General features: G+C 42.1%; 1 protein-coding gene across 7 annotated transcripts in view; it reads right to left on the reverse strand.

Moving 5' to 3' along the window:
• The window catches only part of LOC140493514 (kielin/chordin-like protein), a 328,873-nt gene that overhangs the window by 192,810 nt on the left and 123,130 nt on the right, over positions 1-12,933 (reverse strand). For all 7 annotated transcript variants that reach the window (XR_011963701.1, XM_072592025.1, XM_072592028.1 and 4 more), the window contains exon 5: positions 2,573-2,692. Coding sequence is in view for 6 of the 7 variants with exons in the window: in XM_072592025.1 (XP_072448126.1) it covers positions 2,573-2,692 (120 nt within the window). In the remaining variant the exon portion in view is untranslated. The remainder of the gene's footprint in view (positions 1-2,572; positions 2,693-12,933) is intronic.

The raw sequence follows: 12,933 nt of genomic DNA on the forward strand, positions 1-12,933 counted from the left end.
ATTATGGTAATTGGCAGAAGGAATGATGAGAGTTTGCGATGTAGAATATGTTGTTTGACTGAGTGGTGGAGATTGGTTCAATTAAGGCACTCAAAAGTCAATTAGATTGTTACCTCATAAAGAAGGACAATGGAGAGAAGGCAAAGGTGTGGCATTTGATAAATTGCTCTTTTTGGAGATCCTGCAGAAATACAATGGGCTGAACTGCCTTCAACTGTGTTGTACCAATTCTGTGTGTCTGGGGTTGAGAGGGTGTATACTTTGACTTTCCACATTGTTCTGCGGGGGATTTAAGTGCCTGAATCCTTATATTTCCACAGCAATACTGCAGACAAGGTTGGAGCCATGCAAATTTAAATGTGCTCAAGAGACAAGGCCTGTTTTATGTACAAAGGAAAAGGCATACCTGAATCTTTCGATAGAGGCGCTTGTCATACATTTAGTATAAATCTTCAGTGAAACTCAAACCCAAACCCTGACTTGAGCTAAAATGATGTTCCCTGGACTCCCTCAGCAGCAGTTAAAATCCAGAACCACAGTTACATTAATATACCTGCTTCACACATGAAAGTTGAAACCCTTTTACAATGTGATGCAATATATTTCCATTCATTTTGACACCACATCTGTTTTCGCAGGGTCACATAAACTAACAACTCAAGTCAGGGTTCAGAGGTTGGATGCTGCAGAACACCAGGAGCAGTGGGGAACACCATTAAAGCTCTTGCACATTTCACTACTGTTCTTCACAGCATCCCACAACTGCACAAGTTGCATCAGTTTAAAGGGAAAGTAAATTCAGTATTACCATTTTCTTATGTGCTATAAAGAAGATAGGCGTCACTGAACTCCCCTTGTTTATTGTACTTTATGCTTTAGATGCAATCAGACTTCAGAAGCAGTGCACGTTTACTGCCAAGTGACGTTATTCGCCTGGAAGTTCAATTGTGCTGTATCTCCTTACAGGCACAGAAACAGCATTCTGGGTGAAATACGGCAGGCATTAATGCGGACTTGGTAGTAAATAGCAAAGTTCAAAAGGGCCTATAGTTTTACAGAAAGGCTTTCATAAATCCCACTTCACCGCTCAAATAATTACTGCAAATGATCAGGCAAGCGTTCCCACTGCTCCACCAGTGTGAGTCACCACTGCCCTCGACTAAACATCCACAGAGAACATGGGAGAAAGGGAGGACTGCAGACGCAGGAGATCAAAGTCGAATGTGTGGAGCTGGAAAAGCACAGCTGGTCAGGCACCATACGAAGAGCAGGAGAATCGACGTTTCAAGGTTTCATGCTGAAGAGCTTATGCTCGATAGGTTGATTCCCCAGCTTCTTGGATGCTGCCTGACCGGCTGTGCTTTTCCACCACCACACTCTTCGATCCACAGAGAACATGTCAGCTCAGCTCATGTCATTCACTGCTCCATTTAGCTGAACGAATTTTGATTTCACCTTGGGTCCATCTTCATAGATGTAAATGTGAAAGTAGTAACAGTCAAGGCAGCTATACTTATACTCACACCGCATCATCGCCTAACATACAGGCCACACTTGACATGTCCTCCCCAGTTATATATCTACACATAATTACGCGGCATGATTTAAGGAAGATGAATTATTCCATAAAATACATCTGTGCGGCCAGTGTGAGTATAAATGCATACTTCTCAGGGAGTACACCCTATACTTTCTAGAGAGTACATGTGGGCTGTGATTCAGTGCTCACAAATACTGATGCTGCAGGGGCCTCAAAGCCAAGCACTATTTGGTTCCAGTGCTAGCATCTGAGCATGCTCCGATCATGTGAAGAATGATATGAACGCAACGTCAGTCTGATTTGACACACTTCTTTCAAACTTGCCCTGTATGTGCCCACTGAATGATGCACTAGTAACACAGAACCAAACATATACTTGACCTGCACAAGCAGCTCCCCATTCACTTCATATAAAGGGTAGAGGCATCCATTTAAGGGGTGAGGTCACAGAGATGTACAGCACAGAAACAGACCCTTTGGTCCCAATCATCCACACCAACCAGATATCCCAACCCAATCTAGTCCCACCTGTCAGCACCTGGCCCATATCCTTCCAAACCCTTCCTATTCATATACCCATTCAAATGGTGGTCCTTTTGACTTTCTTCAGTTATTGCACTATTGATGTGTTCTCTGGAGTTAGAGATGTTGGTGGATGGGGTTGTGTATCAGTCTTTGGTGGCATTTGCTGCAGTGTCTCTCAGCAAAATGACCAGCGAAAGGAGTAGAGGCTGCAGAGAGGGGAAGCGAGGAAGCTTCTCTCAAGAAAGCCCTACCCACAGGGATTCAGAAAAAAGCAAGAAACTCATCATTTCCTACTGAGCCCCACGGGGGTGACAGAGGCCCTATATACCAACATAGGAGAATACGCCATCGTCTGTCTAAAGAGGAACACCAACTCAGCAAAGACCAGGGATTGAACCTTTGTTATTTCTAGGCGGATACTCACTGGATCAACATCAGAGCTAACAAGCCCTTAAAGGCTTGGCTACTGCTGCTAATTCCCAAAGTTGATAAGCATCGATCTCTTACCAAAGCAAGTCTTCCCATCCTTCCCCAGAGAGTAACCACCATAGCAGCTGCAAACAGGCATTCCTCCAATCAGAGCACAGCTTTGGTCACAGTGCATGTTCAGGCACGACGGGGGGTTTCCTGCAAAACAATGAAAATGTAAGCCAACGCAGGTCAGTGTGTCTGAAAGTACACAGCAGCAAGCAAAGGAAGACCAAGAGAAAGATACAAGGGTTCAGCAAATGGCGGAGAAGCATGGACTGAGTGGTTGCTCTCAGAAACAAACAATGAAAGTGAAGACAAGCAAAGAACAGGAGAATCAGACAGGGCAGAACATAAAGCCACAGCAGGCCCCTCTTTCATGCTTTTAAATCGCCCAATTACAATATACAAGAAATAAACCACACAGCATTAAGTATCATTTATATGGAATCCACTACAAACAAACCTTGTTCAACTAAAGGTTAACAAATCTGTGGGAGAAAATCTATTCAGCCTGGGAAACAATATTAAAGTCAATAAACCAATGTCTCCTAGTAGAGGAGTTGAACTGAAGAAAAGCCAAAGCCGCTGGTTTCCAAATTGCTTCCTCTATGGAGCCAGAGAGAATACAGAATACGGTGCTCGATTGATGTTGAAACCACTGCTTCGCCCAACTTACATCAACAATACACAGATTCAACTGTTATTGTAGTGGTAGAGACAGCTCAGAGCTTGCCATGAGTTAGACAGAATAACCTTGACTATCCTCAGACCCAATATGTATGTTTGAAGGTTCAAGCACCGCTAGCAGTGGCTGTTAAGTAACTAGGATCAGCACAGCCATCGGTCATAGTGTAGCTTTTCAGAATTCCTTTTCGACTTACCAAATAATAACAGCCAGGATTATAGATTTATCATTTCTGGGGAAGCATCCACCTCTTTATCATCTCAAAGCTATTTTCACACCTTTCCAGGTTTAACAAAGCAAAGTACCTCCAGGAACTTCTGTCTCATTTTCTGCTAAGCAGAAAAAGAAACTTGTCTCGACTTGAGAATGTGTTGCATCTACTCTCCACAAGCATTCGGAATTCCTCTTTCTGCCTACTTCTCCATTTTTCTCTTATTTACACCTTATTTGCGTTCACCTCCAACTCCTCTGCTTATAGCTCTCCTTTGACTGTAGCTCTATGGGTCTACTAGTTACATGGTTTCTGGTATTAACATTCTCCCTCCTGGAACTGCTTCCAAACTAGATTTGCCTGTTTACATGAATTAGTATTTTTGATCATCTGAGAAAATTATATAAATCTTGATAAAAATGCTTAACAGCACCTTACAAATATTCTGAAGAACAACTGCAAATTCCCTCATTTATTGATGGAATTTCAAATTTTGCTTAAAGTACTATTTCAGGGCCAAAGGTACAAATTTTTAAAAATCCCAGAGGCATTTCACATGGGTATTACAGAACAAAAATGTGACACTGAGTGACACCAAGAGCCAAAGATTCTAGGAACCATCATAAAGGAGGAAGGTGAAGTAAGAGAGTAGATAGTGATTCAGTGAAAGATTTCTCAAGGTCTGTCCTTAGTCAAACAAAGGCACAGCCATCAGTGGTGGACTGATTAATAGTGAGGATGTTTAATAGCCTGAACTTAGCAATGAGCAAGTCTCCAGAAAGTCTGAGGACTTCAAAAGATCAGAAGAGATGTGTGGGCAAGGAGGTACGAGAGAGGCTTGAACATGGACAGACCTGAAACAAGGAAGAGAACTTTAAAATCAATTTCTTCTTTGAGCCCAGGGCCATCGGATGAAAAATGATCTGGTGCAGGTTGGGACATGAGCAGCAGAATTTGATGTGACCTCAAGTTTATAGAGTGTTAAATGTGGGAGGTGACCAGGGGTGTACAGATTCCAAATAGATATGTCTGGAGGTAGCAAAGTCATGGTTGTGGGTTTCAGCAGATGAAGAATTGAGGCAGGGTTAGAATGACAGCATGGAGACGAAGCGCAGAATGATGTGGTTATAAGACCATAAGACATAGGAGTGGAAGTAAGGCCATTCGGCCCATCGAGTCCACTCCGCCATTCAATCATGGCTGATGCGCATTTCAGCTCCACTTGCCAGCGTTCTCCCCGTAGCCCTTAATTCCTCTAGACAACAAGAACCTATCAATCTCGGCCTTGAAGACATTTAGCGTCCCGGCTTCCACTGCACTCCGTGGCAATGAATTCCACAGGCCCACCACTCTCTGGCTGAAGAAATGTCTCCGCATTTCCGTTCTGAAATGACCCCCTCTAATTCTAAGGCTGTGTCCACGGGTCCTAGTCTCCTCGCCTAACAGAAACAATTTTCTAGCATCCACCTTTTCAAAGCCATGTATTATTTTGTACGTCTCTATTAGATCTCCCCTTAATCTTCTAAACTCCAACGAATACAATCCCAGTATCCTCAGCCGTTCCTCATATGCTAGACCTGTCATTCCAGGGATCATCCGTGTGAATCTCCGCTGGACACGTTCCAGTGCCAGTATGTCCTTCCTGAGGTGTGGGGACCAAAACTGGACACAGTACTCCAAATGGGGCCTAACCAGAGCTTTATAAAGTCTTAGTAGTACATCTCTGCTTTTATATTCCAACCCTCTTGAGATAAGAGACAACATTGCATTCGCTTTCTTAATCACAGACTCAACCTGCATGTTTACCTTTAGAGAATCCTCGACTAGCACTCCCAGATCCCTTTGTGCTTTGGCTTTATTAAGTTTCTCACCATTTAGAAAGTAGTCCATTCCTATATTCTTTTTGCCAAAGTGCAAGACCTCGCACTTGCTCACGTTAAATTCCATCAGCCATTTCCTGGACCACTCTCCCAGTTATGTGCTTGAAAACTCAATTCGGAGCCTAATATGTCAGTAAAGTTGCAAGTAGTCCATTCCGTTCCAGTAGACATCATTCAGTCTAGCCACTGAGAGAGGAATGTCAGAAGATTAAGGAGATTAATGAGTTGTAGGGTGTTAAGTACACACAGAAGCCCAATTAACCAAACATTTCAAACAACAGTGAAACCATTTGGGGGAAGAGCTTACACCTGTCCCAGAGTACAGCCTTGAGACTCCCTGAAACAGCACTACCAGATGTCAAGCCAGTCATTCATGAGCAAAGGAGATGAAAAACTGCAAGAACATAAACAGTTTATTTAATGTGAACATGCTATTTGGTCCAAAAAACACACATGTTGCCAGTTGTCACCAGCCCAGTGAACTACCTGCATTCTTTCCAAAATCTTCTCTCATTCCAATCATTCTCACTCTTCAAATCCATTTATATTCTCGGTCTCAGTGGACATCTTATTTCATCATTTGATCGTGAGCTGAACGAGTTGTTCTGCTCAACATTCCCTTCTAGTCTTAACTTCTTCATCCCTGATTTTGGAATAACTCACCATATACCAGTCCCTTCCACAGAAGCTGTGTAACCTCATTAAGTCTTTCCATCCCTCCCTCTGCTAAATTTACCATTGTTCACTGCAGCTAAGTGAGATGCTACTTTCTGGCAGATTAATCCACTGAAACCCATAGATCCCATTTATGAACTACACCCTCTCAGTGACACAATCCCTCAATCAGTAGGCAATGGATTCTTTGCAGAGGGTGGTGCTTGCATGGAATGAGCTGCCAGAGGAAGTGGTGGAGGCTGGTACAATTACAACATTTAAAAGGCATCTGGATGGCTACATGAATAGGGAGGGTTTTGAGGGATATGGGCCAAGTGTTGGCAACTGAAACTAGATCAGTTTAGGATATCTGGTCAGCATGGATGGAATGGTCTGTTTCTGTGCTGTACAACTCTATAAATTTAAATGTATAAAATTAGAAATAGTTTTCTGGTGACAAAGGGAATTAAATGCTTTGGGGTTGGTGTGTAAAAATGAAGTTGAGGTAGAAGATTAGCCCTGATCTTAGTGAATGGAGCAGCAAGCACATAGGCTCAATTGACTCCAGCTCCTGTTTCTCATGCAAATGCCTTCAGAGCACTGGCTGCAGACCCAAAACAGAAGAGTGTTCTGCCCTCCTCTCTGAATTTCCCCATCATATAACAGTGCCTCCTTATGGTCAGGATTGGATTGTCTCTTTCTGCGATCAGATAACCTATCTGAGGAGTGGAAACGCTTGCCCCCACTCCAGGATGATGAATCGGACGTTTCTGGTGCTCCTGACCTCTCATACTAGGCCAATACCTGTGCAGGGAATTTGTCACGGGCATAAAGCATGTGCAAGAGAATTACAACTCCTGTGTTGAAAACCGGACTTCCAGGATTTTTAACTAATGCTGCTTTTCTAACTAGAAAGTGTAAGAACAGAAAAACATAAGATATAAGCCTGAACTACCACCCAGTAAAATCATGGCTGATCTGATCTTGGCCTGAACTCTTTCTTCCCTGGGGAATTTTCTCTTGACTCCACTACACTTCAAAAGATCTGTCCAGCTCAGCACTGAACACATTAAATAACTCGCCATCAACAGCTCTCTTGGGAGACTACTCTGGAGATTCACAAAATTAAAATACACACAACACCAGGTTATAGTTCAACAGGTTTACTTGGAAGGATTAGCTTTCAGAGCACTACTCCTTCCCTAATGAAGGAGCAGTGCTCGGAAAGCTAGTGCTTCCAAATAAACCTGTTGGACTATAGCCTGGTATTGTGTGATTTTTAAATTTGTACATCCCAGTCCAATACTGGCATGTCTAAAGCTGAGATTCACAATTTCTTAGGAAAATGAAGAGGAATTTCTTCTGTAAGTGGGAACTACGTACCCACAAACCCCAGCTCTTGCAGAATTCTAGATTCCCTCAACAAGGATAACATTCTCTCAGGAGTTACTTCATCACGCATTTGCAAGCACAAGTTCCAATTCCAACAAGAGAAAATCTGATCATCTCTCTTTAACATTCAATGACATTGCTGTCACTGAAGCCCCCCAAAATCAAGTTCCAGGCAGCTACCACTGAAGAGACTCAACAACATTCAGGACAAAATAGTCCCCTAGTGCAGCACTCCATCACTAAGTCGCTCAACCATTGGTGTACAGGGGCAGCAAGGTTTAAGAAAAAGTAAGATCCATTTAGAAAGAAAGAGTCGATGAAAAAATGCCATTCATGGCTAACCAAGAAGGTTACGAATTGTATCAAATTGAAATAAATGTTGTGAAGATAGCATGGATGAGCAGATTGGGAAAGTTTCAGACACCAAAGGGTGGCTATTTTTTTCTCTACCCTTAAGAGTATGAAAGAAAACTAGCGAGAAATCAACATAAAGGCACTGAAAATGGAAAAGAGTACTTGGGACATGTGCTGATCCCTCAGGTGATGAGACTGGGAATTCATAAAGGGAAAGGGCAGGGACTTTGACCGAGTACTTTCTATGTGTCAAAATGCATCCAAAGAGCAACAGAAAATCAAGAGAGAAAATAATCACAATCACTGGAGAGAAAGTACAAATAAAACTACTGCGACAAAAGGCTGATAGATGTCCTGACCCAAAGACCCGTATCCTTTAAAGAGATGGCTGCAAAGATGGCGGATGCATCGGTTATAGATTCCCTGGATTCTGACCAAAAAAAATCCAACTGAAAGTGTAACCACCTCTGTTCCTGAAAGAAGGAGAGCAAAAATCAGGAGCCATAGACATATTATATTGTCAAATGCCAGTGGGGAAAATGCTAGAATCCTTCCTGAAACAGGTCAGAGCAGGACATTTAGAAAATCAGTTGGGCATGGAAGATAAATCTTTTTGACAGATTCATTCAAGCACTTTGAAGATATAACAAGCAGGATGGACAAAAGAGAACCAAAGATGGTATGCATTTGAATTTTCAAAAGGCAATCAACAAGGTCCCACTTAAAAGATTATTATACAAGGATAAAGTTCAAGGTGCTAGGGTGTTATATTAGCAAGGATAGAAGATGGGAATCCAGGATTTGGGATATTTGAGGCCTCAATTATTTACAATCTATATTCATGACTTGGATGAAGGGATTTACAATATTGTAGCCAACTTAGCAGATGATGTCCTTGATTAGTTCCACAACATATTGTTCTAAGAAACTGTCTCAAATACATTCTATGAACTTGCCAATTTGATTTGTCCAATCTATATAAAGGTTAAAATCACCCATGATTATTGCAGTACCTTCTTGCAGTACTGTGTTGTTTAGTCACTGGGTAGCACAGAACCTTATTATTGCTGAGTAAAGACACAGTTTCTCATCTTGCATCATGACACAATATCCCAGAGTGGTTGTCAGTGTAATTCTTCACACTCAAGATTATTTTAAGATGTTTTACAATCACTGTATCGTATCTAATCCAACTAATTCTGGTCACTGCTTTGCGCATTTTGCAGGTGGTGGGTATGACCAGTATCTTGTTTTTAGTGAACAGCTAAAAAGGTATTGGTTACAATCAAGGGAAAGAAGTTGCACAGTGGTAATGTCACGGACTCACAATCCAAAACCCCAGGCTATTGTTCTGGGGACATGGATTCAACTCCCATCATGGCAGATGCTGAAATTTGAAATAAATCTGGAATTAAAAGTTTGCTCAAGAGAAACCACTTGGTTTAATGTTTAATTATTGTCTGATGTCATTTTTAAAAATCTGATTCATTTATAGCCTTTAGGAAAGGAAATCTGCCACCCTTACCTGGTCTGGTCTCATGTGACTCCAGACCCACAGTACCAAGATTGATGCTTAATTGGTCTTTGGGCTATTAGAGGTAGGGAATAAATGCTGACATAGGCACATCCATTGAACAAAAACAAAATTATGCCTGCCTTTGTCATGTCCAGCCTACGTACCCTGTATTGCACTGACACTGAAATACATGTATCACTGTGCAAGCATGATGCTGAGGTAGACAACATCAAACCTATCCTGTGGGATGACGAATCTCCCATTAGGATCATTTCTCATGACATACCACACGTGTACGTCAACAGGAGTAAGGCTATCAGTTTGGTCCTGAATTCTATCTCAGTTTAGGTAAAATATTCCCCCCAAATGTTTGACCAAAGGTGTAGCTGGCTTTTTCATGCTTCTACTAAGCAGCAATATGAGTCTATCACACAAATGAATAATGTGATATATGCCTTTCAGTGCTTCTGTGATGCCAGATATTTAGGTTGTATGTCTCATAGACCCGGGAATTCTCTTAGTATATAAACAGTATATCCCTTCTGCTGTTCACAATAATCAAGGTTCTGTCCATACCCAACTGAATCTCTCTTGCAAGCTCACAACACTGTCTGACATAATTCCATGATTGGACATATTTGCTAAATAGCCCTTGGTGTATCAAGAATGATGCTGACCAACACTTCATGCTGGTCAGCTGGGCTTCCAGTGTGGTGCACTTGCATGAACTGGAAGCTACACATATTAATAGCAGGGTCCTGTTCTTTGCTGACAGAAAAAAATATTGTATACACACTGGCCTGTTTTGATACAGCAGAATAGATGGGAGTCATTTTCTGGTTAATTTTCATGGACCTGGTTTAAAATTTAGACAGATCTTCAACTGATGCATTCTTCATAGAAATGCCTCGACCAAGCAAAGTCCACTTACCAACCTATCAGCATTCTCCTCTCATACAGTTGTAATCTTCGTAATTTCAAGATAAAAAAATCCTTGGCACAATATGTCTTTTTTCAGTTTTATCTCACTATTTCTTGATTTACACTCTGATCTACAGTGTAATTGCTGTTAGGGAACACATCCCATCAGAGACTTGTATCCCTTGGTAGTTCTCATTGTCTCGGAAACAATTACACGTTTTGATCTTCTGAGCCCTGACCATTTCTCACTATTATGCTGATCTCATCCTTTATTAACAGAACAACCCCACTGCATTTTCTCTTATACCTATCCTTTAGAAATGTCAATCATCCCATAAACTTAATCATTCAACTTGCAAACATGTCTCAGTTAAGGCTATCATATTAGATCCATTGGTTTCTACTCATGCCATCAATTCTCTCCAACATGAGATAATCCAACCACCAGCCCTCTATGTTCAATGCCAATGTTATCATTGAATCCACCACTAATGACATTCTGGCAGGCACAATTGACTAGACCCTGAACTGGACTAAGTATATAAATACTCTGGCTGAAAGAGTAGGTCAGAGATGGGGAATTCTGCAGTGAGTAACTCACCTCATCATTCTTCAAATTTGCCTTCCATTTACAAAGCAGAAGTTAGGGGCTTGTTGGAAATCTCAACATTTGTTAGAATGAGTATCGCTATAAAGTCAAGAAGCTCAACACCATCCAAGCAGTGTGCTCAACTGGTACCCCCAACTAATATCTTCAACCTTCACTTCCTCCACCATCAATTCATAGTTGCACTGCATTTACAGGATGGGCAATAAATATTGGACAAGCCAGCAACACCAACAGTGAATGAATGAGAAAATCCATCCATCTCTGACCTGTCTTTCAGACACTAAGATGAATTATTCAGTTTGATTGCCTAACGAAATATTCAGAACACAAATCTGTTCGAGATTTCTACTCACTGGGAGCTACATTCACAAGGATTTAGAAGGATGACTGAGATGTATAAAATTCTAACAAGATTAGACGCAGGGAGCACATTTCCCCTGGTTGTCAGTTTAGAACTGGGGTTACAGCCTCAGGATACAGGGTTGACCATAAAGGACTGAGATGAGGAAACATCTGTTCACTGGAAGGGTAGTGTGTCTGTGGAATGCTTTACCACAGAAGGCAGCGGAGGCCAAGTCAGTGAATATATTCAAGACATCAAAAGTTATCAGAAAAGAAAGCAGGAATACAGCATTGAGATAGCGGATCCGCCATAATTATTTTGAGTGGAGGAGCAGGTTCAAAAGGCTGAAAGGCCTATTCCTGCTCCTCGTTTCTATCTTTCCATAAATATCGTAAATCAAGAGGTAATTCATAGAATCTGAGAATCCCTACAGTGTGAAAGCAGGACATTCAGCCCATCAAGTTCACAGCAATGCATCCCACTCAGACCCACCTCCCTACCCTATCCCTGTAACCCTGCATTTCCCATGATTAATCCACATAGCCTGCACATTCCTGGACACTATGGGCAATTTAGCATGGCCAATCCACATAGTCTGCACATCTTTGGGCTGTGGGTTGAAACTGGAGCATCCAGAGGGAATCCTCGCAAGCACGGGGAGAATGTGCAAACTCCACACAGACATTAGTTCACGGGCGGAACTGAACCTGGGACTGCGAGACAGCAGAGATAACCACTGCATCACCATGCTGCCCCAAATGGTGGGAATGTGTATGCCCAATGCCCTAACATTAGACATCTGGGTGCCAATACGGTGGAACTTTCAGGTCCTCATGCTGACATAAGCAGTTTTGTTACACAGTCTTAAATCAGGGGATCAGGAGGTGGCGAGTTACCTTTCCTTTTGGAATAATCACATTTAACCAATCAGTAATGATATTGCGAGTAATTATGAAATATCTGCCTGTAATGAGATTCTGACTTAGAAATGAAAAGTGATGGGTTTTACATTTGATCTTGCCCATGGATTTAAAAAAAACAGGCAACTATCAAGTCAACTTGCAGGTATGGATGCATACATGGTTGACAGACAGTGTGATGGTCAAACAGCATCTCAACATTCACTGCATTGTTGAAGAATGGCTGATATTTGTGAGGTTGTTCAATGTTTCCTGGGCCTCCTCCATCACCAAACCCTAACTACCCAATGGCTGAAAGAAGAACGCCTCATTTCCGCTTTGGGACTCTTCAACCACATGGGCTCAATGTGGATTTCACTAATTTCCTCATTTCCCATACCCCAACATTATCCCAGTCCCAAGTCTCCAACTTGGCACCGCAGTCTTGACCTGTCCATCATCTTTCTCACCTACCCGCTTCACCCTCTTCTCCTACCTATCTCCTTCACCCCCACCTTCATCCAACTATTGCATTCTTAGCTACCTTCCCCCAGCCCTATCTCTGTCCCATTTATCTCTCAGCAACCCCCCAACCCACAAGTCTCATTCTTGATGAAGGGCTTCGATTTTCCTTCTTCTCGGATGCTGTGCTTTTCCAGCACCATATTCGCAACTCTGATATCCAGCATCCGCAGAGATCACTTCCTCTTAGTTTCCAGCAATGAGGCCATTTCCCACCAAGAGATGGTATTAGCGGGACAGGGGAAAGAACATGACAAATGCTTTTAAAAAGAATATGGAGCTGAATTCAAAGACCATATTCAACAGCTGAACCTGAGCCAACATGCAAAAATATATCTGCACAGACACAGCATGGCTGAGAATGATGTGGTCTTTGGGGCGACAGCAGTCACAAGAATCAGAAGAATCAC

Source organism: Chiloscyllium punctatum, chromosome 22 (assembly GCF_047496795.1).
Source record: "Chiloscyllium punctatum isolate Juve2018m chromosome 22, sChiPun1.3, whole genome shotgun sequence".
In the NCBI taxonomy this organism is placed as follows: Eukaryota; Metazoa; Chordata; class Chondrichthyes; order Orectolobiformes; family Hemiscylliidae; genus Chiloscyllium; species Chiloscyllium punctatum.